This window comes from Mesoplodon mirus (assembly GCF_964341445.2).
Source record: "Mesoplodon mirus genome assembly, chromosome: 13".
NCBI lineage: Eukaryota > Metazoa > Chordata > Mammalia > Artiodactyla > Ziphiidae > Mesoplodon > Mesoplodon mirus.
In genome coordinates, this window is record NC_138989.1 from 88751380 (window position 1) to 88777417 (window position 26038).

At 60.3% G+C, this 26038-nt stretch overlaps 1 protein-coding gene across 5 annotated transcripts in view; it reads left to right on the plus strand.

Moving 5' to 3' along the window:
* NFATC1 (nuclear factor of activated T cells 1) overlaps nt 1-26038 on the plus strand; it is a 101670-nt gene that overhangs the window by 28113 nt on the left and 47519 nt on the right. For all 5 annotated transcript variants that reach the window (XM_082639993.1, XM_082639996.1, XM_082639995.1 and 2 more), the window contains exons 3-6: nt 3710-3869; nt 16381-16583; nt 18549-18721; nt 20409-20549. In XM_082639993.1, the coding sequence (XP_082496119.1) occupies nt 3710-3869; nt 16381-16583; nt 18549-18721; nt 20409-20549 (677 nt within the window). The remainder of the gene's footprint in view (nt 1-3709; nt 3870-16380; nt 16584-18548; nt 18722-20408; nt 20550-26038) is intronic.

A 26038-nucleotide genomic window follows, 5' to 3' on the forward strand; every position in this document is an offset into this window, starting at 1 on the left:
CTGGCTTTGTCCGTGATTCGGGAGCCAGGTATTTCCCAGATCTGTTCCTCTGTCGTGTTCAAGTGCAGGACGGCTCAGAAGACGCTTGCCCTGCGCGGACGGCGAGGGCTTGCACTCTCCATCCTTCCTTTCTTCCCTTTCCGTCGCACACACTGGTTTTTTAATTTCCTGGGAGTCAGGTGAACCTAACTTTTGTTTTTCATTTGTTTCTTTTCTATTTGCAGCAAAGGACAGTCTTTTCACTTAGATCAACAGTATGTATAAGATAACAGAACAGATTAGTACGTTGGATATTCTAAACGGAGACGTGGTCCCCTCCGGGCGGGGTGTGCTGAGCTGGGCAGTTTGTCTGGGGGTCGGGAGCAGCTCCCGTAAGATGCTGGTTATCGAGGGCCGGCCTCGCACTCGAAGCCCGTAGCTTGCAGGTCCTTCTTCCCGGCGGTGTGGCCGCATGTGTCGCTGATAACCACGGCAAGAAAGTGCCTCTGAGCGCCACAGCCCGGGAGACTGGTAAACGCATCACGGAGCTTCGCCCACCAGGAAAACTCCCATTCGATTGCTGTTTAACGTTTCTCAGAAGCCACCTGACATTGGTGGGGGGGGCGGGGGCTCCTGCGCTCAGCCCGTGACTCGGGCGTTTCCCTTGTGTGGGCATCTCGGAATCTCCGCGCACACACGTGTCCGTCCCATTCTTCTTGGTCACGTCGTCTTGAGTTTTCCAAGGCTGTACTTAGTGAGAACCGGGGGGCGGGGGGGGCATCTTGTTGACATGGAATCAAAATGTAGACAGCAGGCGGGGGCCCGGGGGGTGGGCGATGAGCAGTCCCACCCGCCTGCGGTCTCGCTTCCTGAAGAAACCTGGGTTTAGGTTGGCCGTTGAATAGAGGGTTTTCACGTGCAAGTTGGTCCCGGAATCCCACACGTAGTCTGGAGGAGGGGCTTCCCAGGGTTGGAAGGCCTCCCATGCAGACGGTGATTTTAGGGCCCAGCAGGGTGGACACAGGGGCTGAGGGACACACTCCAAAGCGGCCTCTGTGCCTGCACAGAGGTCCTGGCCCCGGGGAGGTGCTGGTCTGCCCCACCTCCGCTGGCGTCTGACTGTAGGACAGGCCCACTTCACTGTATCTGCGGCGGATTCCAGTTAGGATTTTTTTTTTTTTTTTTTTTTAGTTTCTGCTTTATAACAAAGTGAATCAGTCATACATATACATCTGTTCCCACATCCCTTCCCTCTTGCGTCTCCCTCCCTCCCACCCTCCGTATCCCACCCCTCTAGGTGGTCACAAAGCACCGAGCTGATCTCCCTGTGCTATGCGGCTGCTTCCCACTAACTATCTACCTTACGTTTGGTCGTGTATATATGTCCATGCCGCTCTTTCACTTTGTCACAGCTTACCCTTCCCCCTCCCCATATCCTCAAGTCCATTCTCAAGTAGGTCTGTGTCTTTATTCCTGTTTTACCCCTAGGTTCTTCATGACATTTTTTTTCTTAAATTCCATATATATGTGTTAGCATACGGTATTTGTCTTTCTCTACTAGGCATATACCCTGAGAAAACCATAATTCAAAAAGAGACATGTACCAAAATGTTCATAGCAGCCCTATTTACAATAGCCCGGAGATGGAAACAACCTAAGTGTCCATCATCAGATGAATGGGTAAAGAAGATGTGGCACATATATACAATGGAATATTACTCAGCCATAAAAAGAAACGAAACTGAGCTATTTGTAATGAGGTGGATAGACCTAGAGTCTGTCATACAGAGTGAAGTAAGTCCAGCTAGGCTTTTAAATTTCTCACTGCCTCGACACAGACGCAGCCTCTTCTCACGTTAGAGCCTTTGATTTGCTGCTCGAAGGTCGAGCTCAGCCCCACTGGGAGGCCCGTCTGCCCGGGTGGCATCGGGGCTGGCGGTGTCCCTGGGAGCCAGTGAAGACTTTATAGCGGGGTGTGGTGTGCGCGGCCTGCGTCCCGCCAGGCTCTCAGCACCGCCGCGTGCTCTCAGAGGGGCCCAGCGGGTGGGGCTGCAGAACCCGAGGGTGGACAGGGTGCCCGCAAAGCTGACTCAGCGGTAACTGCACGTGCATGGCGAGATGATTCCGTTTCTACCGTCACTAGAAAACCACGAATGCCCCCGAAATATACTGTCCTTTCCAGGAGTATTTTGCACGTTTTTTAGAAATTACATGTTTGATTCCAATTCAAGCTGATTTCTGGGCTTTTTCTCCTTTCAAAAAGTACCTTTATTCTATCTACTGTTTTGTGTTTTAAAACTCACCCTGATTCATAGTCTGAGATGTGGCGGAGCAGCTGGGGGACGTTTGGGGGAAGCAGTGGACCGACTCCTTCCAGGCTGAGACGCCACGAGCACTGCGTCCGTGTGTCTGGGCCTCTGAACAAAACCCACCCTTCCCAGCCACCTGTCCCAAACAAGCCGCCAGCATGCACGGTGTCTCTGCTGCATGTGCGGAAATGAACACTTCAGCGACAGGCGGAGCGGGGCGAGGGGACCGTGGCGCCCAGACGGCGGAGACTCCGGGAGCGAAGGCACCTTCAGGGCTGTGTGTGGAGGGCGAGACCTGGGCGCCTCCCGTCCACCTCTGCGGGGGCAGGGGGTCCTCACACTGCTCCCGCCCTGCACCCCTCCTGGCCGGCCCTGGCTTGGCTTCCAGACACCTCTGAGGTCTGACGAGCAGCATCTCTGTTGGGTCAGGCTCTGCATCCGAGAGGGGAAGGGGAGGGGCTGTCACCGTGGGGACCCAGAGCCACCCCCCCGCACTGGGCTCTCGTTGGAGGAAGGCAGTGGGTGGGCCAGACCCCAGCTCCTGTGAGGGCCTGGCGGCCTCTGCCTGTGGACTGTGGCTTTTGGGGGCCAGCCTTTTGTCTTTTTACAGGGCAGGACCCTGAAGCACGCTCTGTAGGGAGAGCAGGACCTTTGGCCTCACGTGGACCTGGTTTCAGGTGGCAAATGGCCTCCATCTCCCATCTGTACAGTGAGGCTGTCAGTGCCCCAGAGATTGAGGTTGTCGTGGGCCCCGTGGACCCCTCAGGCAGGGCCCGGCTCACTCCCCTCTCCCCTCTTCAGCCTCCAAGTGACAAACACGGCTTGCAAATCTGCCTTGGGCCCCAGGGCCGCTCCCTTGGTTCTGTGGATCTTTGGCTGCAGCTCACTCGTGCCCTGGGTGGGCGGCTGCCCAGTTGTCGTGCACGGATCACGGGATGTAGGGGGCTGGGCAAGATTGGGCAAACCCGCCATTTTATCAGGGGCCCAGCAGCACCCCCGACGGTTCACTCCTGCCCACAGACAGCGTGCGTGGGACAGAGGGGATCGGAACCAGGCCGCCCAGTTCTGAGGCCAGGCTGATACAACTGTGACTCTGAAAAGGTCTTTAATTCTGGAACCTATCTTATTAGGGAGGTTAAATAATTTAGAGGCCTATCATGAAGGAAGGAAAATATTTTAAGGTCGTGCGGGAAAATGTTTCCATCTTATTCAGAAGCTCGTCATGAAGGCCTGACAAGGCTCTGGGCGTCCATCACGATCGGGTTGCCATTGGCTATGTCAGGCCATTATCCTTATCGATGAGAATTTCAGATGCAAGCCTGGCAGGATGAGCTGCTTCTCAGGGCCCCAGAGTCTTCGGTGGGTCTGTGGTCTGCGGGAAGCCGTGGCATGAATGTTTAATGCTCTGTGTTCCCTTTCAGCCCGTCTCTCCCTGCCCTCGACTGGCAGCTGCCGTCACACTCAGGACCGTACGAGCTGAGGATCGAGGTGCAGCCCAAGTCTCACCACAGAGCTCATTACGAGACGGAGGGGAGCCGGGGGGCCGTGAAGGCGTTGGCCGGAGGACACCCCAGTGTGCAGGTACCCACTGTGCTCCGACCCCACGTCCTGTCCCTGCTGCAGGGGCAGCAGCTGGGGCTGGTTTAATCCAAAGGCCACTTTGCGGTAACAGCTAACAGCGCCTTTCATTTTCTGTCTTTTTTTTTCCTAAAATTCTCATCTCCCAACCAGTTTAGCTAAATATTTTATACACAGTCAAGTCCCAGCTTTCTCCTCAATACCTATAATGGTACAATGAGAGTACCTGCTCTACTTGCTTCTGGAGCTCATAGATCAGCTGTAATCGTTACACCTGAGGTTCCTCTTTGGTGAAACTGCTTTGGGGGAGCAGGCGATACCCTGAAGATCGTGGGGGCGTGACCAGCCCGGCAGGGTTGGGAGGACTCCTCTGGATGGTGTTCAACTAGGAGGCAGAACGGCTGTAGCTTTTGCTTGTGTTTCCTGGTGGGTAACTGAGGTGACCTCGGTACAGCCTGGCTACTGCTTTGTCCCGATGGACAATGCCCTTTATCCCCATGTGTCCCTGAGCGGTCATGTTTGACTCGGAAAAGATGGGAAAGAGGGAAAAGAGAAGCCAAGGGGAGACAGTGTGTCCAAGAAGATGCCCTGGGCCACCTTGAGGGTCCATCTCGCTGCCTGGATGGTGGCCAGTGGGCAGTGTGGCCTGGGGGCTGCTGTCTAGACCTCGTAGTAGACTTGACCTTGGTGCTATTTCGTTTTAAGGTGTCCTGGAATAGGAAAATTTAAAAGAAAAGAAATATACCTTTGAAATAAAAGTGCTTTATTTTTGAGGACCTTTTCTTTAACAAATCTGTAGAAATAGGTGTTCAGGGTTATTAGAACCAAGGCCTGAAGCTCCTGCTGAGAAGCTGCCCCTCGATTCTGATCCAGCTGCGCTGCATTTTGTCCATCATTCTGCCGCAGAGGTTCCACGGCGTACGCCACACGCTGGATGCTGTGCACGCCACACACGGACGGGCAGGGGACGCCTCCTGGGGCCCCTGCTCTGGGGAGAGTCAGAGAATCGAATCCAGGGGCCCTGTGCCCTCTCCAGCCCCGAGGGGAATGGAGCCCACCTCTGCCCAGCCCTCTGCTGAGAATTAGCCCCATCCCCCAGATCTCAGATGGGGACAGATGGGAAGAGCATGCAGCCCTGCTCTGCCCGCAGCCGCTGTTCCCCTCCTGCGTTGGCCGTGGCCGCCCACCTCCTGGGGCTGCTTCCCCAAACGTGGCCACCCTCCTTGTAGCACGTCTCCCCGCAGCCGTCAACAGAGCCTCGACCAAGGCCTCCTTGGACCACGTTAAGATTTGTCCAAAGCGAAGCCCGTCTGCACGGCTGCTGCCTCTGGTTTGGGGTTTTCAGAGGCTACTTTTAAAGAGTCCGTTCTTTCCTCTCTGAAGCCTTGGACCCTTTGAGGTGGTGGTTCCCAAAGTAAGCCTTCCCAGTGTCCCTTAGAGATGCGATTCTCTGGCCCACGCGCCCCACTGGGCCCTGGGTCTGCTCACCAGCCCCAGCACTGGAGTGCCGGCTGGGACCCGCCACTTTGCTTCTCAGTTGGGGACAGGAGGAGTGGGGACCTGCCGTGGGGTGTCGGGGCCGGGGTGGCATCAAGGAGGGGCTGCTCCGGCCTCGCAGGGGGCCGACGGGGCTCTGTCGGGGTGGCTCCGGGTGCCGCTCCCCAGCCTCACACACCCCGGGGGAGATGGGTGTACTTGGCGTCAGAGTCAACGTGTTCAGAGCTGGTGTCCAGGCTGCGCCCGCCATCCCAAACCTGTCGCCCTCCTCCAGCCCAGGAGGTAAACGTGAACTCGCGGACAGGCTATCCTGCAGGCATTGGCATTTGGTCACACGTGTCACCTCATCAGCCCAGCGTCTCCCACCAAACCCCTGTGATGTGACCTGTGACTGTCCCCTTGGACGCGAGTTTGCCCTCTTGCCCCGGAACTGCAGCCTCACGGCGCTGATGGAGACGGTTCTCCCCCGTCTGTCTACGCCCCCGCCTGTCCAGTCCGCTCCCCAACCCTGTCATTTAGGGGATGGTGCAAGCGGAAGGGGAAGCGGCAGGGCACCCCGTGTTTGTATTTGATTCCATTTAGATAAATAACAATACAGCTTGCGAGGGCAGGAGGGCACAGAGACAAGCGCTGGTCCGCCGATGCGGCAGTCGGGCCTGGAGTTGGCGGGGTGACGTCAGGGCGACGTCGGAGGCTGTGCGCTCGACGCCGGTTAATACCCACTTGGTTGGCCGCTTGACTTGGGAAACGCAGAGCGGGCTCAGCAGCGCCCAGCGGCCGGCGGCCCTTTCAGGTCCCCTCCCGGGCGGAGGCAGGTCGGATAATGCCTGCGCTTAGCCAAGTCCATAAACGGTGTTTAAGTCCCTTCCTGCTATGGTTTCCACTGGAAGAAAGTGTGTTGCTGCTGAATGGAAAAGACATTACAAAGGTGAGAAAGCAGACTGTTCAATAAGGAGAAATGAAAATAAAGCAGCAGAGAAATAATGACCCAAAGCCCCCGTTTCCTGTAAATTACCTTGGCGAGGGCAGGGAGCCTCGTGCCCCTTGGACACCCCTGTCGTGAGATGCACAGCGCGGGGCTGAGGCCCTGAGCGAGGGCCGTTCCTGTCCTTGGCCTGGTGGCTGTGGCCCTGGGGACGAGGGCGTGCCCCGCCTCTTCTGGGGGCACAAGGATCCCACCCCCTGCAGGGTCCCAGCGCCGCGCTCCCGTCCCGCCGGGCAGGTGTCTTGGGCCCAGGGCAGTGTTAATCTCTCAGTGTAGATGAGGTGGAGAGGACTGGGACTGGTGGAGGGATTCTGAAGCTTGAAGCCGCGTTGGAAACATCTTAAGAGTGAATCCTCCAAAATTATTTCGAGCTCAGTGATGGCAGGATGGGCGGGGCTGCCTCTGGGTTTAAGCAGAATGAAGGCCCCTCCCCCTGCCACACAGCTGAACCTCGAGAGGAAACCAGGCCCAACAGAAATGTCAGCCTCTATCAGCATTCCTCCTGCAAGAGGGCTGGTACTGGAGAGTTCTCTGATCTGTCTGCCGTAGACGGAGTCTGTGTGCAAGGTGAGATGAGCAGGTAGACAGAGGGGCTTTGGGGTTTGTTTTCTCCTTCAGTTAGTGGAGCACAAACTGGATAAAAATAGAATTTGCACATAATTGTAAAACAGATGAAAACAGAAAGCTCTCTCAGTTGCCGTGAAAGCCCAGTAACCACAGAGTTTTATTCTACGCTGTGAGTTATTTTAGCACATCCTCTGACCCCAGCGGCTCCCCGGAGCCTCAGCCACAGGCTGATCCACACGTTGGGGAGACAGTCGCTCCCACTGGCCGTTCTGCGGTCAGCTGGTCAGAGGGAAGCCGGGTTTTGGTTCCGGGGCATCCAGGCCGTCCCTCGGAGCTGGTGTCACATGGAGCTCAGAGGAGGCCAGCGGTCGTGTGCACTGCACCAGGGGCTTTTGCTGCCCTCCTAGGACAGCCAGCCCATCGACTTGCTTCAGCATCCCCAAGCTTGCCGTGAAGTCAGGGGCAGTGGCCTTGTGTAGGACAGAGGCCCTGCCGGGCCCAGGGAGGACTCCTGCATTTTCCGAGCATCCAAGATGCAGGGGGAGCTGCCTCCACCTCTGCGGCCCCCTCCTCTGAGTCTAGGAGACGCGACGAAATGCAGAACCTTCTTTCCAGGCAGATTCAGACTGCAATTTCAGATTAGGAAAGGACTTTGCATTCACGTGGTCTTGTCCCCCATTTTCATTTGGGGACACAGATGCGTACGGGGCTTGCCCAGCATCGTTCGGGGGCTGGTTCCAGGAGTGAGCGTCGCAGACCGTCCACCACCCAGACTCTCCAGGGTCCTTGACGGCCCTGGTGGGTGTGCCCGGCGGGCGCGTCTGGGCCCCCGAGGCTGCTGTGACGGCCCTCTTGGGTGCTGGCTCCCCTCGCCCGCGGGCTGGAGCTGGGTGGGTGTGGGCCGTCCTCCTCGAGGCCCCCGTCTCCACCGGCGGGTGTGCGTGTGAGGCGGCCACAGCGAGTACCAGGGGCCCTGGCGTCTGCGCTGGCCTCTGCTGACTTTGTAATGATGGGACCAGGGAGGAAGGGAGTGTGGGTTTCCCTGAACTTTAAAATCGTGCCTTTTCCCCTACTGCCAAAGGATTCAGACACACGTAGAATCCTCCCGGGCAGGAGGCGTCCAGCTGGGGTCAGGGTGGGGTGTCCTGGCTCCCAGCGCCCAGGGCCCCTCGTGTCCTCAGTCCAGACCTTCTGCCACCAGCGCCCCGGGTGTGTGTGTAAATCCATGGGCTGCTCGCTGGTTTAAGATGCAGGAGCCCCGGGAGCTTCCGACGGGGATGCAAAGGCCCTTTCCAGTGGTGCCAGCAGGACAGACCGACCCGGAGCAATCAGAGCTGGTGCTTCACACCGTTGTTCTGTGTCTCCTGAGCTGCAGGGCTCACACCGACTCTCCGGCGGGATGACCGCGGGGCTCCTCCCGGCCTCCTCGGCCCGCTGGTCAGTCTGCTCTTGGGCGAGGGTCTCTGGGCGCGGCGGCCTCTCCACCCCGGGGGCCAGGTGTTCTGGGTGCGTCTGGGGGCCCCCCCTTCCGTCCGGTCTCCCAGCCCATCCTGCTCGCACCCCGCCCCGCATCCGCGCTCAGCGCCCGGACAGCAACGCAGCTGGCTCCCTGCCGTTGCCGTCAGTGGGTCTGGGCTGAGGAGGGAGATTCCCCCACCTTCTCCCTGGGGAGGGAGAGCAGAGAGAGCCGTCGGGCTGCGTGGAGTTTGCCTTTCCACTGTTTTTTGCTGATAGCTCAGAGTACGCGTCCCCAAAGGGGTCCCTGGGTCCCTGTGTTCCCTCTCCCTCCGAAGAGAGAACTGCAGCTCCAGGAGGCCGACTCTGTTCACTTCGTTTTTCTGCTTTTCTTTCCTGCTGTGTCCCCGTCTCCCTTCTACCCTCCCGGGCTGTTGTCCAGGCCTGCCCGCTGTGCTGCATCCCTGAAGCCTGGTCCCCGTCCCGAGGGCAGAGGTCCCTTCTGGGAAGGTCCCCGGTTCCTGCCGCCCCGTGGGGGCTGGGGGAGTGGGCTGGGGGTCGTCACGATCTCTGACCCAGGGGTCAAAGGATGAAGCTCTGTTTACCCAGTTACCAAAATAACCGGCTCGATAGCATCTAGCCCGTCACACAGGAGGCCAGGCCTGTGTGAATAATTAATAGGTCGCAGAAACGTGAGACTCGGTGGAGGCCTGTCAATTCCTAAACAGCACCTTAGGTTTGTAATTTGTGTTCCTGCCAGTTATGAGTGACCAGTGTAACCCCTGTCCGGCCGGGTGACTGGCGGGGGGATGCAGGGGTCACCCTGGCCCAGGCAGTGGGGACCGGGAGGCTGGGCTGGCCCGAGGGAGGGTCCCGGCCCCGGCCTCGTGCCCTGCGTGGTGCAGGGGCCTCTCTTTAGGGTGGTCGGCTTTGAGGCTCAGGTTTGCCCCCGTAGGCCAGGACAGGTATTTTTCTATGATGTAAGACGTCTGAGCCGACACCGAGGATGGCACACGCCAGGAACCAGTCATCCTCTCCAGATCGTTACAATCAGCCAGTCGGCTGTTATCACTTTTCATTTCCTGTAGCACCCCGCACCCCTGGGTCCAGAAGCATCAGCATTTCAAGAAACAGGCTTCCTGGGGGTGTCTGAATACTGCGGACACACAGCAGTGCTTTCTTTTATCTGGTGTCCGCGGCGTGTTCTGTTTTACCCAAAGCTTTGCTCCATTTTTTCTTATGGAAACCGGATTGAGACAGGATCGTTAACCTGGAAGCCAAGGTTTTCACAAAAGCCAGAGACATAGAAGCTAGTGGAAGAAATTCCTTGGTCCCACTGAGGAGCTGAGGGTCAGAGCTGCCCGATACCAGCAGCCCTGCTCCAGCCCAGACCCCACCCCCTACCCCAGGAGCTGAGACAGCGTTCGGACGCAGGGCTGACCCTAGCCCGGACCCCGGTCGTCCGGCAGCCAAACGCCGCTGACCTGCCCATGGGGCTGATTAATCTTTTATGGGGCAGCTGGGCAGCAGGCAGCTGCCTTCTGCTCTTCCAGCAGCGTCCGGGCAGGTGGCCGTTGCCTTCTGGGCTGGCCGCGCACACTGGCCTGGACAGTCTCGCTCTTTGTAGACACACCTGTGTCGCGGGAGCTGCTGCCATGGTTCCCGCGACACAGTGGGCTCTGCGGAAGCTCAGGGCCCCGAGCGGGGGGTTTGCCATTTATGTTCCACCCAAACCAAAGAGGTGCCTGTGCCTGTGCCTGCGTGGTCTTGGTAAGGGTGTTCAGGGGAGTCGCACCGTGTCAGCACGAGGATGCAGTGAAGTTGCCAGTAATAATAATAGGAAAGATAGCTGGGGTTTTGTCGCTGTCTGCCGACACATGGCACAGACACTCGATCTCAGGTACGGCACATTGGTTTTTAAACACCTGTTTTCGAGTTTCATTGGGCAGCAGAACTGAGGACAGCGCAGTTCAAGTTTTCCTGCAGCCGATACAGTCACTGGGGGATAAAGTCCATGAGTAGCTCAGCAGTGGAAACCTTTGCAGAGCAATAAACAACATCGTCAGCCTCCAAAAATCTTCTAATTCAAGAGCTTTGGCTTCTGTGTTCCAGGCTGCGGAAATTTTAGAATAAAAGTCGCCTCGGGCACAGAACCTCTGATGACTGTCCATAATTCTGCTGTGGTTTCTGCATTATCCCAGGATGTTTTCCTGATGTCTTTTGAGGGCAGAGCCGTGTGCCGGACCGTCTCAGTTCAGAGCTGTGCGTCGGCACTGCGGCCCCATCGCAGCTGTCAGAACACTCACACGCGCTGCAGGTGGGAGGGGGGGTGCCAGACGGTGTAACAGAGATAATGGTGAGAAACCACCGTCTTTGATAAAAACGACAAAACAGGGAAATCCGTGGCCCTGGCCGGCCCTCCCCTCTGACCGGGGGCTCCATGGTCTCCTGGGGGCCACACCACGGGTGGCTGAGTCACGGATGCCCAGTACCCTCAGCTGGGGGATGGCCCGGTGGGAGATCCCCGCCCCGTTTGCTTCGGGGCCGGGTCTCCCTCCCGCTGGCAGCCCCCAGCCTGTTGCCCCGTGCAGAGCCCTGTCCTTCGTCTTCGGGCCAAGCTCTCCCCAGGGAGGGTCTTCCGGGCGTCGTCCTCCTGGGGTACCACCCAGCACAGGGACGTAGGGAGGTGCGCCCGCTGCGCAGCCTGCCCTCCGTGGGAAGGAGGAGGACAAGAGCCACGGAGGGCACGCCGGCCCGAGCTCTGGGGCCCAGTGTCTGTGCCCGGTTCGCAGGTGGATGGCTCCCAGCAGCGACCCCGTGTCCAGGTCCTCCTGGCCACCCCTTCTCCTGCTGTGCTTTGCAGACGGCTCTGTCTCCGGGGGGCGCTCTGGATTGGGGGGTGCTGGCTCCCTGAGCACTGCCCCTGCCCCGCACGCAGCTGGGGAGCCATGAGCACCCTGTCTGCACACTCGAGGGTGGGGCGGCGTGGCCTCGCCGAGCCAGGCTTCCAGTCTCCTTCTCCTGCACGGGACGCTGGGCTCTGGTCAGCACAGGTGGCCAGCTCGGCCCTGCTGTGGGCCGGGCCCCGCCCAGCAGGACTCATGATCGTGCCGTGGCTGGCGGTGGTGGCCGTCCCCTCAGCAGCAGCTGGTGCCAGGGCGGGGCTGGCCCGACGGCAGGCCGGTGACCGTCGCGTGTGGGTGTATGGCAGGCAGCGCCCTCGGCCTGCACAGTGCCTCCGTCAGCCCTCGTCCGGGCCCTGCCCGAGGCCGCCCTTCGGGCGCTGGGGATAAACACCAAGGGCCAGGCCCTCTGCCTGCCCCGTATGCCTGGGGGGGTGGCCGCTGCCCCTGTCCATCGTGCAGTGTTTCCAGTGAGTTCAGAGAGGCCGTCCGGGGAAGGAGGGCTCGGGAGCACAGCCTTGGCCCTGCCCGCCTGAGGTCTGGTCTGCTGTGAGCTGACCGCGTGCCCTGGGCCCGTCCTCGCTCCCGGGCCGGGGCGGGGTGGGGGGTGTGGGCGGCGCCCTGCGGGGAAAGCTCTCCTGTGGTTTTGGAGACCGAACGCTCACACGATGCAGTCTCTTAAGTTAATCCAGTACTGGGAAAATTGGGGTTGAAAAAAGTGGAACCAGCTTGTGAGCTGGATTTTTTCCTTCCTGCAGAGTTCCTTTGGGTATTGTGTAAAGATGCAAATTTTACATCTGGGTTAAATGCATGATTTCCCTTTAAATTGCCTGCTGCTCTGTGCACAAGGATCTCTTGCTCGGTGTATGTTTGTACCATCTCAACACTTAGTGGGAAGTGATTTCCCTCGATTAGCTGGTCCTCTGTATGACGCCCCTGCCCCTGCGGGCTTGCGCTGTGGGAATCCCAGCACCTAGTCAGTTCGGCCTCAGTCATTCCCTGCGCCCGTCATCCTGCCGTGCGAGTGCGAAGGTGAGCGTAGCAGCTAAAAACAAACATTTTTATGTGTAGGAAACTCACCAGATCTTACACCTTGAAAATGGAATAGCACGTTTTGTTTAGTTTAGGTTGAAGCAAAGAGAGGTCGTTGTTATGACAGGTAATTTTATAAATATTATTTTGACAGACAGTAGAACGTGCCAGGGACAGAAAACCCACGCAGTGGAACATGTGAAGTATTTAAATTACTTCTCTTACAGTGAACTTCGTGTTTTAAATAATAGATGTTTATCTTCCAGGTTAAACCTTAAGTATTCCCATTTTCACTGAAATGGCATGTTTTTAAAAAGGCAAAGTTACTCCCACAGTCCGCTGCATCCTACGTGCCGTCAGAGCAGGGCCCCAGTGTGAGTCCCGTGGGATTTGAAATTGTCATTTTCAAGTCGTCTGACCCTGGCCAGGCCGTGTGCCGGCCTGGGGTCTGGGAGGAATACGCCTTGGCCACACAAGAGACAGTCTTAGCCAAAGACTCATTTACATATTCTTGTATTAAATGTCACAAAATGGAATAGTAAGAGGCAAAATTTGTTTCTTCATCAGTCTCTGATTTTATTTTTACATTTCCTGTTTTAAAAATGTAGGTCAAGTCCAGCACAGAGTACAGGTTTCTTAGGAGGTTCGTTAAATTGGCAAAAGACTGGACTCACGCTCCCCAGCAGGGAGAAGTTGGGTGGACCCGGCAAGCTGGTCCTGGTTCGCCCCTAACTGAACTCTGTGTGTGTGGAGATGCTCATGTGTCCACACAGGGAAAAAGCTCTTCAGTTCAAACAGGAGAGGCATCTTGTTTCTTCAGAATTAAGCCATGTTAGCAGGACCCACCTTGAAATGAGCATCAGGCGCTGGGTGGCTCCTGGCGGGTTCTCTGTGTGGTGGCCTTAGAGCAGGAAAGGCTCTGCATTGGCCTTGAGAGAGGCACAGGAGGCCAGGAGGACAGCGAGTGGACTTGTGGGTCTCTCAGTAAACTTGATGCTTCCTCCAGTTCTCTGCTCGCCACGGCCACTCGGGTTCAGCCGCAGGCCTGAGACCGACTCCCCTCCTCTGTGCACATGCCCGTCAGACACTCATCTGGTCCATATGGGCCAGACACCTGTGGGTCAGCGTGAAAGCTCGATTATTTTAATAGGAAAGAACCACTTTGAATATGAGCACATCCATGGGTGCTTGGAACCACGTCACAGATGAAAACGATAAAAATAGGGAGCCTGACGCACGAAACTCTTGCTGCCAGCCAGGAAATAAGATCTTCCCAACCAACTACGGAATTCCAGAGCAAGTCTGGAGAGCGTGTGTGTGTGCGTGCGTGCGTGTGTGCGTCTGAGTGTGAATGTGCACGTGTGTCGGTGTGTGCTGCGTGTGCGTCCGTGCACACCTGTCCTACATGGAGCTCCTCCTCGTCTCCAGAAAATCTCAAGGGTGATGTTTCAGAGCCCCGGGGGGCCACTCCACAGCCTGTGACAAACCCGGGCTGTTAAATATTAATCGGGTGCTACAGAATGCTCCGGAGATGTCCACAGACACCAGACACCCGTGGTGAGCTTGTGTGGGAGCCTCAGAGCTGCTGGATGTTCACCTGCAGCTGTAAATCCGTTCGTCGGGGGCTGCGGTCCAGCAGCGGTCAGTCCTGGCTCATGGCCAGCTGTCTCCTATCCACAGTTGCGACACCACGCAGACCCTGTTGGCCGGGAGACGGGGCGGACTGGAAGGAGCCGCTGACCCTGCGGGGGGCCCCGCCCTAATAAGGCGCCACCTGGATCCCTCGTCTGGCCCGGCTCTCAGCCCCGCCAGCGGCCTGGCGCCCAGGCACATCCTTCTCGGGGGCCCCAAGTGGGTGGCACGCGGGCCCTGGCGCTCTGCTTGCTGAGTGCCTGTGAGTCTCCCGTGAACGGCCTGTCATTGTTTGGGACTGTCTTCTGAGCTCTGAAAATTTATAAGTGACTTCATCTCGTAATTAAGTGAAGTCGGCGCAGTAGCTGGGTCTTTGTCAGTGCGGCTTTGATGAACGGTTCACTGCTGATTTGAACCACACTTGAAACAGCAGGCGCTCGCTTCTCTGGGTTGAAGAGACATTTGTTCCCAAACGCAGGGACGGAGGAGAGCTCAGGGAGGCCACAGTGGAGTGGGGGCGGGGACGAGGTGGGTGCTGCTAAGTGGATGTCGTAGAAAGAAATGGAAAACCAGCCAGGGCAGCATATAGTGAGTTCTCTGCAAGGAAGACAGAGAGCGAGACACCCAGGGCAGAGAAAGTGCACAGCTCTCAGCACTGGACCTTCCAGCGGAATTCCGACTTACTCATCTGGACGGAGCTTCAGCTTCCCTTCTAACACCCCAACTTGGAAAAGTGACCCGTAGAGACGGAAGCAGGATCTCGGTCACCGTGGTCAGCTGCAGCTGTACCGGAGGTTTCCCATTTCTTTGGGTTACTGACACATGCCCCTCTTGTGCTTCCTCGGTCACCTGGCAGCCTGGCCCTTTGTGCTGTGCCCCGGCCCCCTCCGTGTCCTGAGCCAGTGCGGCTTGGAAGGTCTTGGTCATCCAGCCTGAGCTTCTTCCCCGTGGACTGTGAAGTGACCGTCGGGGCGCCTTCTCACAGGGCAGAGATGGAGCCCGGACGGGGCTCACGGGGCGCGTGGACCCGACCACAACCCCGCTGCGGGGCTGGTTCTTCCGTGGCTTCCGCTTGGCCGCAGGGCTGGGAGGGGCTTGCGACCCCCTGAGAATCCCGCGGGGGAGCAGGCGGGTCCGGGACCTGCAGGTGGCCTCGTTGGCACTGCCGTACCAGGGTCTCTGCTGCTGTGGAAGCAGTGACAGCGCTCCCGGGGACGGCACTAGTTTGGCCCATCAGACTGTGTTACAGTTGCTACCTGTTGTCAAAGCGGCTAAAATTAGTCTAGGGAGAACGTGACCACAGTGCAAGAAGCATCACAGCTGTGCTGACTGAGCCTTTCTGCTCGTGGGGCTGCCCCCCCGCGGGGGTCCTGCGTCGGGACCCTCGGGGGCTCTGGCTGGACGCAGGTCGCCTGCCTCTGCAGGAGGAGGGGGGGAGCCCCAGGGGTCCTGTGGAAGCTGGGCCTGGGCCTCGCCCTGAGCTGCCTGCTTTCTTTAGGATTTGCCTCTTGAGTACGGTCAGCTGTGACCTAGACGAAGAAGGCGAGACAAGTTCAGTTCTGAAAAGGACTCACCCCGAGGGAGGTAGCGGCTGGAGGCGCAGGGGCGCGAGGAGGGCTCTGACCTGCGCCCCTGGTGGTCGGCCCGGGCGCGGCCAGTGTAGGTCCTGAAATGCGGGAGCAGCGCCCTCCCAGGGGCTCCTGGTGCACGATGGGCTTGCTCCGGTTCTGGGGCCCGAGTCTCACTGGGTTTCATGCCCGCACGATCGGAACGGCCACGCGCGGCCCCCCGTGTTGGGCCTGATGCTGGCAGACGGGCCACGACCTGGGGCTCCCCGCCGCCGGTCCAGGGGCACCTGCAACGGGCACCAGGGCAGCCCGTAGCCGCCACCTGGCAAGCCAGGCCGCAAGGGGCCGATGCTGTTAGCGTCTTGTTTGCAAGCGTCCTCTGTGCTGGTTTGGACTGGACTGAGCAGCAGAAAGTGGATGGCGTCCTCTTGGGCGAGTGTCTGAATTCATCAGGGGAGGCTTGTGCGGAGGGCCTGGCACTGGCCCAGCTTCGGGTGGGGCCCGCGCGTGGGCAGAGGGGTGGGCTGAGGAGGAGGCAGTGGCCCGGAGAGACCGGCTCTGCTTCCCATCTGCCTGCCCCTGCGGGTCCCCGTCGCTGTCCCGGGCACGGGGCGCGTGTGCTCCTGGGATGCAAGTACACGCGTGCAGGTGTGCACTGCACATCTGTGCGCGTGTGTTCCAGCGTGGGCAGCCACGTGTTCAGAACCGACTGCAGAGCAGAAGCCCCAGACTTTGGGGCACGAGGTGCAGGAGGGGCGGGGGGACCAGCCTCGGCCCGTGCACACTCCCCTCTGGACCAGCCTCTGCACAGGGAGCACGGTGGGTCCGGGCATCGGGGGCGCGGCGCTCACAGGCCTGTCCCCCTCTCTCCCCAGCTGCACGGCTACATGGAGAGTGAGCCGCTCACCCTGCAGCTGTTCATCGGGACAGCGGACGACCGGCTGCTGAGGCCCCACGCCTTCTACCAGGTGCACCGGATCACAGGCAAGACCGTCTCCACCACCAGCCACGAGGCCATCCTCTCCAACACCAAGGTCCTGGAAATACCGCTGCTGCCGGAGAACAACATGCGTGCAATGTAAGCCGCGCCTCGGGGGCTCGGGGGGCGGGGGCTCGGGGGGGCGCTTGCACGCCTGCATCTCCCCCCACATTTCCACAGCTCAGGGGCCCTGGGTGCCCTGGGCTTAACACCTCAGTAAACGTTACAAATATTTATGACAACGGATTTGTTTCTTCCTAGGGTTTCAGCCCCTGTGCATGTTGCCACTTTAAGTATCTCAGTGCACAGCTGTCAGTACTTCCTCCCTCCGGGTGTCAACGTGGCACCCATTTATTTCTGTGAATGCACTGTGAAAGTCAGAGCAATGGTTAAAAGGCAAACATTGAAACATTAAAGAGACCAGTATGTCTGGGTCGTATTTTCAATGAGGGTTTCTGCATCTCCAATGTGACCAGCTGGAACATGCAGGTCAGATCTGACTCAGTAGTTTAGAGGTGAATTGGTTAACAAGCTGCAGGGCAATCTTCTCGTGTCCAGGTAGGGCCTGTGTTCGCGGCTTCCCGAACTGAGTGACTGCTACGTGCATTTCACTCCTGAGCTGTGAATGCAGCAGAGAAAGGAGACACGGTTGTCCCACAGGACTTGCCTTCTCCTGGGGGCCTCTGGGGCGGGGGACATAAGGCAGGAACTCATTAGCACGGGGGGCCTGTTGGAGAGTTCGGGGGCGAGTGTCTGTGGGGAGGCGGCACAGAAGCTGAGAGCTGACCCTGCAGGAAGGCAGCGAGTGCAGAGTCCCCAAGGCAGGAGTGAGCTTGGGGCGTCCGTGGGGCAGCGAGGAGCTCAGGGCTGTGGCGGGTGAGGGAGCAGGTGTGGAAGCCACATTGTGTAGAGCTTTGCATGGGATTTGGATAAGTTATTTGTAACTCATAAACCCTCTAAGTCAAAAACAAAGGGAGGGGCTTCCCTGGTGGCGCAGCGGTTGAGAATCCGCCTGCCAATGCAGGAGACACAGGTTCAAGCCCTGGTCCTGGAAGATCCCACATGCCGCAGAGCAACTAAGCCCATGCACCACAACTACTGAGCCTGTGCTCTAGAGCCCGCAAGCCACAACTACTGAGCCCGTGTACCACAACTACTGAGCCTGTTAGCCACAACTGCTGAGCCCACACGCTGCAACTACTGAAGCCCAGGTGCCTTAGAGCCCGGGCTCGCAACAAAAAAAAAAAAAAGAGAGAGCAAAAAGGAAAGGAAGGGGAAGGTCTTCTCTCCATGTTGGCTTTTCATGGATTTGGGGGAATTCATTCTAAATCCTTGGGTTTGCTTCAAGAGCTGTAATCACAGTTCCCTCGGACCAGGGCAGATGATTTGAGAGAACTGCTGGTTCCTTCAGCAGCAGCTGTTCCTTCAGTGGCTGCATTTACCACAATACCATCCAACCCAGAGATGGTGTAGACACCACGGGACCGGGACTGGCCTGGGCTCCTGGGCCAGGGCTTCCCTGCTGCTCCGGGCTGGGCTGTGGTCCTGACCTAGAGGCATCATGCGGCCTCGCTTCCTTAGCTTCTGACAGAGGGAAGGGCTGGTTTCCATCTGATGAATGATGCCTGGATTGTTCTGCTGGAGTCTGGTGTTGAATGGAACTGTTAAGTTAAATGAAATTAAGTGAAATCATATGAGGCCCTAGAAAACTCAGGATCCTGAATTAAGGGGGACGCTGCCAGAATCTTAAGTGGAAGGAGGTTTTCGGAGCCTCCGGGTGAGCCTTCCTTTGGACACCGCGTCCTGCACTGGGGCGTCCACGCGAGCCCAGGGCAGTGGGGCTGGGGCTTCTGGAGCCCTGAGCGCATGGCAGCTCTGCCTGCTTGGGATCCGGGCTCCTGAGGCCGGGGCTGGCTCGTCTCCCGCTGCCTCAGCCCCAGCTCACTTGACGGGCGGGTGTCTGGCTGCCCCGGCCTCTGGCAGGGCCGCAAAGATCCTTTGGTGAGCGGTCGCCCGAGATGGGGCTAGGGTCCGGGACTGAGCATAGACTCTTGTTTCCGGCAGCATTGACTGCGCCGGGATCCTGAAGCTCAGAAACTCTGACATCGAGCTCCGCAAGGGGGAGACGGACATCGGGAGGAAGAACACGCGGGTGAGGCTGGTCTTCCGTGTCCATGTCCCGCAGCCCAACGGCCGGACGCTGTCGCTGCAGGTCGCCTCCAACCCCATCGAGTGCTGTGAGTGCCGCCCCCCCACCCCCCCTCTGCAGGCCGAGCAGGGCCGGTCCCTGCCGCAGGGTCCTTTCCAGTAGCACCTTGGTTCTCGTGCGCAGCCTCTGAGCTGTGCTCGTCCCACCCACAGCACCTGCACCCTCCCGTGCAGTCACGGGAACACTTGCACCCTGGCCAGGGCGCCCGCAGCTCCTGGGCGTGCGTGGAGTGAGGGCTGCCGCCGACCCCCGGCACCTGCAGGAGGGCGTAAGAGGGAGAGGAAGTTGGTCCCCAAGTACTGAGATGTTTGCGGTGACCGAATTTGACTTAATCCCCTCACGTTTCAGGGAACTTGAGAAAGTGGCATTTTGGCCTTGAAATCTGTTGGATTGAAGGGACCTAAATTTGCAAGCCTGCCCACGTGTAACTCAGGCCTTGTCGCTGGTGGCCCTGGCTTCACTGCCCTCGGTGTGCGTGGACAGGCCCAGGTAGTGAGATGCTGCTGGCTTGGATGCACATGGCCACTCAGCTCCTCCAGGAGCTGGGACCGCCGAGGCCTGGGGTCAGCTTCCTCTTGCAGTGACTCTGCTCGTTTTTGTTAGCGAGTCGGGCGACCGGTTCAGCTCCGTATGGAAACCCCACGGTGCCCGCCCCCAACCTGGCTTCCAGACCCTGGGGGGACCAGAGTCTCCACTGGCCACGGCCCCAGCGAGAGCCTTTCCATCCACCCTCCTCCTTCTCTCGTCTCTGAAGCACTGCCCCACCCCACCGGTGTGGGCTGTCTCAGGACACCCGGACCTCGCGGCTCAGCCGCCCACCCGTCCCGGTGGGAATGTCCTGGTTTGGTTCCTCGGCTTCTGACCTGAGCGTCGGCCAGACCTCGGCGACGGGGCATCCTCCCCCGCGGCCCCTTCTCTGCCGTGTGGTCTTTGCCTCCTTCCCAGCCCTCCCCCCCGCTGCTGCTGGACCCTCACGATGTCCAGTCTCTAGAAGTCCATCCCCAGGCCGTGGGGTCTGCCACAGATGGCCCTGCCCTCCTGCCCTGGGGCCCCCTCCCCATGAGGCGGGGCGGGACCCTCCCTCTTGGGTCCCCTGGCTGTTGGGTGACCGTGTCAGGACCCCTGGCTCAGCCTCACCAGCTGCTCCAGCCAGACTCCTGCCTCTTCCTGCGTCTGCTCCTCTGGCCGTGCCGCCCTCCCCGACAGCCTGAGCTCGGCCTCCTGTGGCCCGCCAGCCCCTAAGCCAGAGCCCGCTTCAGACGGGTCCCCACATCCCACCTCCTAGCTGGGGGCGCCTGCTCTCCGGGCTGCCGCTGCCCCGGGGTCTCCCTGCTGCTCCCGGCGGGCGGGCCGTGTCCTCCCCATCACCAGCAGGACTCCCCGTGGCTTCCCCAGGCCCTTCCCACTGGCGGTCAGTCACCCTGGCAGAGGGCGCCCGCTCACTCACACACACGCGTGCACACGCTCGTCACTGAGAGGGGAGCTGTGTCCACGTGGACACGTCAGAGGCGTGGCTGCCTTCCCGTGTCACTCTAACCTGGAGTAAGACTGTGAAGACACGGACCACGTGTGGTTACTTTTCTGTCCTGTGTACCAGGGACGGGTCGCACTGCCCACCCAGGAGCTCTTTGAAAGCGGGGTGTAGCGGCCGCCCCCAGGAGGGCCAGGCAGAGGGGCCTGGGTGTCTCACCCCGTTGCTCTCCTGCCCCACACAGCCCAGCGCTCGGCCCAGGAGCTGCCCCTTGTGGAGAAGCAGAGTGCGGCCAGCGGCCCCGTCCTCGGCGGGAAGAGGATGGTCCTGTCCGGCCACAACTTTCTGCAGGACTCCAAGGTCATTTTCGTGGAGAAAGCACCAGGTATCTTCTTTAAAAACCGACATCGAGCCCTTGCTGTTTCGGCGCCGGCGGAGGTTGGCTGGCAGGAGGTGGGCGCGGGCGGCCACGGGTGCCGTGCACAGTCCTGGGCCACTGCACGCGGTGCCGGCCGTAGAGGGGCTGCAGGTGCGGGGCCTCCAGGAGGCTGTTCTCTGCTGAGGGGCGGCCCCACGTCTGCCTGGCTAGCGGGCGCCTCCCTCGTGGGCTCCGACCAGCTCCTGCTGCCGGGCCTGCCCGTGCGATGGCGTCTTCTTGTTTCTCAGAACCACAGACCGTCCGAGGCAGGCATCCGGGCACAGAGCAGCCACGGTAGCCGAGCGGAACCCCACTGGGGCCCGGAGACCTTGCTGTACCCCCGCGGCACCCTTCAGGCCCTCGCCCTTGTCAGCACAGAGCCCCAAGCTGCAAAGGCAGATGCTGTTGTTCTTTTAGTGACGGTGGCCTCTGGGCTGCTCCTGCGTGTGTGCACGCCTGTGTGGACCTCTTGCACGTGTGCTCGGGAAAGGGGGCTGCGGGTTTGAAGGGGAAGAGTCTCCTCCCTCTGGTGTCTGGGGAACCAGGCAGTGAGCCTCTCTCTGTGCTGCCGGGGAGACGCAGGGGCGGCACAGCTCCTGCCCCGGGACGCCCGGCCCGACCATATGGCCATGTGGCATAAGGGGCAACGTGTGGACCTTCTGTCTCCCTCAAACTCCGGAGTTTGTTTTGGGGGCAGGTTCCTTGCAGGGGGCTGGCCCCCAGGCTGGGGAGGGGGCTCCTGTGGGGTCCGGGCCTGCTGCCTGGTTCCTCGCCTTCTCTTTCCCGGTCACGGTCCCCGTCCCGAGCGCCGGAGCAGGGCTCATGCTGATGACCGCAGACCGCGGAGGCACTCAGCCTCCGTAATGGGGTTGATTTTGTACAGTTTTCAGGAAACTTAAGTACTTCAGTCAAAATGGACTTAAAAACTCTCTCACGTTTAACTTGTTCTGCCTGCACGATCGCGCATGTGGCTGGAAACCGTTTTAGAGGCTGGAGCACACCCGACCAGGTCCAGTGGTGGGGGAGGAGTCTGTGTTCCCGGAAAGGCCCTCCTTGGACGAGGTGGATTCTGAAATAATTTAAGCTTCTGTGCTTTAGATGTGTGCACATGCGCGGTGCGTGCATGTGGTTGGGGGGGAGCCCAGGCCTGGCGCTGCGTCTTCACCGCGTCCTCACCGCGCACAGAGACGTCTGTGGTGGGAACCAGCCAGCACCCCCCGCTGTTTCCTCGACCAGTCAGCCCCGACTTTGACCTTGGTGCCAGGATGGGACTGTGAGACGTCTCCTGATCCCCTCGGCTTGTCGTGGGTGCCCGTGGGGCTCCTATGTGGGTGTGGCTCACCGTGGCCTGGTCACGGGGCCTTCACAGCGGCCACCCACCTGCAGGTGGGAGCCGAGTAGTCCTCACACGTCTGGCCGTCGCCCTCATGTGGCCTCCCGGGCCGTCCGGCCCCCGTGCAGGCTGAAGGCCGCTGTCGCTCGCTGCCATGTCGGGGCCCGTCCCCGGCCCGCTCACTCCTGCGACAGATCTGCGTCTGGCAGGCAGAAGGCGAGAAGCCAGCGAGTGGGTGGAGACCAGACGTCCCGTGAACACGGTGTGACAAGGGAGACGTAAAGACACGGCTGTGCGTCCTGTCACATCGTGCTTGTGTCCAAACGGGGTTGTTGGCACGTCTGCGCGCATACTCGTGCCAGTTCTGTGTTCTCAGGAGGGGGCGGGTGTCCACACGCTTCCTGCCTCTGCTTTGTTCTCAGTAGAGTGCCCACCGATGCTGCCTGGCCGGCTGAACTGTCCCTGGGCTTCTCTTGGTTGATGTGCTGGGGGAGAAACCACTGAAGTCAATTTAGATTCAAAGCCTAATCGTCCTGTAGGCTTGCAAGGAGGCTGCCTGGTCTGCTCGAAGGTTCTCTCACCCCCTGGTTGGTGGCAGCAAGGCCGGCACGCACAGTGAGCCTGGTCTCTGGAGCCGCTGGACGTGGGCAGTGGGCCCCGTGGCAGCCGCTGCAGGAGCAGGACTGTAGCTGCCGCGAACGTTGCCATGTCAGGCACCGGGGGAGCCGAGCTCCGCGTCACCGTGTCCCCTCGGCTGCACTGGGCCGCGCTCGGAGCATCCTCAGTGTTTCAGGGTTCCTCCTGGCTGAGGCCCCGCCATCACCTGTGTCCTCATGGTGGTGACCGAGCAGGGTCCCCCCAGGAGGACGGCCCTAGGGATGTAGGAGCAAAGCCCCGTCTGTGGACGAGGGACCCGTCACAGAGAGCCGTGGAGCAGCCACGCTCAGCTCTGGCCGCATAAGTGACAACTTTCCGGAACTGGCCTGTGCTTCTTCTGAGGTCTTTGTGTTCAGCAAGGGGCCGCAGGGCCTGGCCTTCACAGGTGACAGCTGTGGCCTCCGCGTCAGATGCCACCTCCCACGGCGGCCGCGTGTGTGCGTGGACACCGACACAGGCTCACAGAGGCGGCATGGCAGGTGCAGGACGCCATGGCAGGGCCACTTGCAGGAAGTGAGATGCTGTGCCCCGTCTCCCACTGAAGATCTGGGGGTCTCTCTGCAGACCTGTGCACGGGGGACATACCTGTACACATGCGTGAATATTTGAAACAGCCTGACAGATACATGAGAACACAGAGAGAGCGCCCACGCGGAGGTGAGCTGCCTCTTCTGGAGACGGGAGAGAGGAAGGCGTCAGAGGTTACGTTGACGTGAATGTTACCAGGTTCTTGATGCCGACGTAGAGAGTCCCCGCTGTGTGCAGCCCCTGCCTGTTGTCTGAAATTCCTGGAAACGGGGTGAAGCCTGTTTTGGTTTCTTCTGCTCCACGACAGACCTCACCAGAACTTGGCGGCTTCAACAGACAACACTGTTTGCCAGCCCTCGCGTGTGGCTGGACGCAGCCGTGGCCCCCGGGTCTCCTCCACAGGGCGCTGGGCACCCTCCATGGTCTCCAGGCCTCCTCAAGGCCCAGACTCAGAGGGGCCGCACCTCACTGGGGCTCAGCAGGTCCCAGCCTGCCCAGACTTGGATGTAGGACACCCAGGGTGTAGACGTGGAGGGTCATCGGGCACAGCGTGACCGCCTGCCACACGACTAGACCACCTCCTTGTCAAACCTCTTCCTAAGGCCCCAAAGCCAACAGAGACAGACCCCAGAAGAAAAGATCGCGTCCAGGGTTTCCTAAGACCTTAAAACGGAAACAGGACTTGCTTCCTGCGGGGAAGTGTCTGGAGCCAGAGTCCACACTGAACCAGACGCAGACCTTGCCCGTTTGACGGAAGAGGATCAGAGTCGGGTCGTCATGGGGCCACCCCGGCTGGGTGGTGCCCGGCGGTCCTTTGGCTTTTGGGGTCTGACCGCTGTCGTCGGCCTTTGCCGGGGGGCGTCTCGGGTAGGGCCTTGCGGGTCGGGTGTCACTCGCTGGTCGTCCAGCTGGCACTCAGGCTGCAGCCCCGCTGCCCTGGGTGTTGGTCCCAGGGGTTCTGGAACTTGCACAGAACGCACCCCGCTGACTGCTGCGTCGCTCACACCCAGAAGCCAAGACTTGGTGCGGGGGAGACGCTGTGTTCGGATGTTTCTGGCGCTGGCCCGGGGAAGGCGCGCGGGGAAGGTGCTGCGTGTCCACGAGGATGGCTGTGGTCGTGGGCGGCTGACCTCTGCAGGTGGGGTCTTAGGGGAGCCCTGGGCCGAGACGCCTCCAGGTGTGGGCTCACGGGGCGGCGGGGGCGTGGGAGCTGCTGCCCCCTGGTAGCCCCAGCCTGCGACCTGCCCGGGACTGACCGTCTGGGAAACGGCCCTGACCCCCATTCAGCGGACGAGAGCAGCGGCTGGGCCCCTCTTGTCCTCAGGAGGCTCTTTTTCACTTTTTGGCCTCAGAATTGAGTGATCCTCCCACACTTCTAAACTACACAACATCTTGAACAGCCTTGGGAGGAATCACGCTACCCCGGCAGCCCCCGCGGAGATGGGCAGACGGGCAGGGCCCTGTCCGGTGCGCAGGCTCTGTTGGCGTCGGGGGCCCGAGGGCCCTTCTCCCGGCTCCGAGCTCTCCCCTTTATAGGTGTCCCGGGACGCGCCCTCGCCCCTGTCCCCGGGGACCTCCCCTCTCTGCAGGGCCCTCCTCATGGGTCCGCATGCGACAGGCTGGGGAGGGGAGCGGGCTGCAGCTGCTGGACCGGGCGGTGGGCTCAGCGTGACCTCTGCCCTCCCTGGCCTTCATGGCCCCGGCTGCACCTCTCCCTCCAGGGCATGGCCACCTGCAGTGGAGGGTGCAGGGGTGTGCAGGCCAGCTGTGAGCCTTGCAGGGGCTGCAGTAGCCAGAGTGGAGGCGTCCTGTGCACGGGTGGGGTGTTACCAGAGTGCCCCCTCGGCTTGGCCCGGCTCACTTGTCTCTTCCTCCGGGCGCCTCCCCGGAGGGCTCCAGAGAGTGGGCCCGGGTTCCTCCCGGGGAGTAGGCATGGCGGGGGAGCGGCTCCAGGCTCTGGCCTCTTCCACCCGTTTCAGGACCATGTGTGGCGATGCCGCGTGCGGCCGTGTGGGAGGATTCATTTTCCGTGTCAGCCACGTTGAGATGTAACTCACAGACCGCACAAATCGCCCGTTTAACGTTCAAGGGCTTGGGTCGATTCAGAGCCCAGCACATGTATCCCAGGACCTTCTCCTCACCCTAAAAGAAGCTTTGCCCGCTAGCCGTCACCCGCGTCCTCCCCCAGCCTGGCAGCCGAGGACCGCTTTCTGTCTCCACGGACTTGCCTACTCAGGGCGTCCTGTGGGCCCAGCTCCTCCGCCCAGCGAGGTCCCCGAGGTCCGTCCCACGGGAGCATCAGGACGTCACCCTCTGAGGGCCGGAGGGAGATCAGGACGTCACCCTCTGAGGGCCGGAGGGAGAACGTCCTGGTCATCGTTCACCGCGCATGTCCGTCAGGGTCACGCGTGACGCCGCAGTGGCTCCGTGCGTGGGCTCCCGAGAGCACACGTGTGTTGCTCCCCTGGGCGCTCCTGGTGGGGGTGTCGGGCCTCAGAGGTGCCGCGGTGTCTGGACCTTCCCTCACTCTGGAGGCGCATCTGCTGGTCCGCGGGGCTCCGACGGCCCGAGTGTGCCACCACACGTGGGTCAGAGGCCGCACCTCCGCCCTGGCCCTGCGGGGGGCCGGAAACGAGCGAGGCTGCTGGGGACCCTCGGGCCTCCGTCGTGGCCCCCGCTCAGCCCTGTCCCACGGAGGCAGCTCCTCCCGAGGCGGCTGTGGAAGCCTCCCGGCCGTGGGTGGGGTGGGGAAGCCTTTCTGATGACTCACGCCGCAGGGAATTCCCTAATGATTCAGAATATTTTTACTTCTGGGCTTGCGCGCAGTTTCCTACTGAGAAAGCCAGCGAGCTCCTGATAAGGCTGGAACACAAAGGGCCATTCAGGGCCGATGGCTTCCCTTCCCGGTAGAGGCTGAACCTGTGCAGGACGCCCAGCC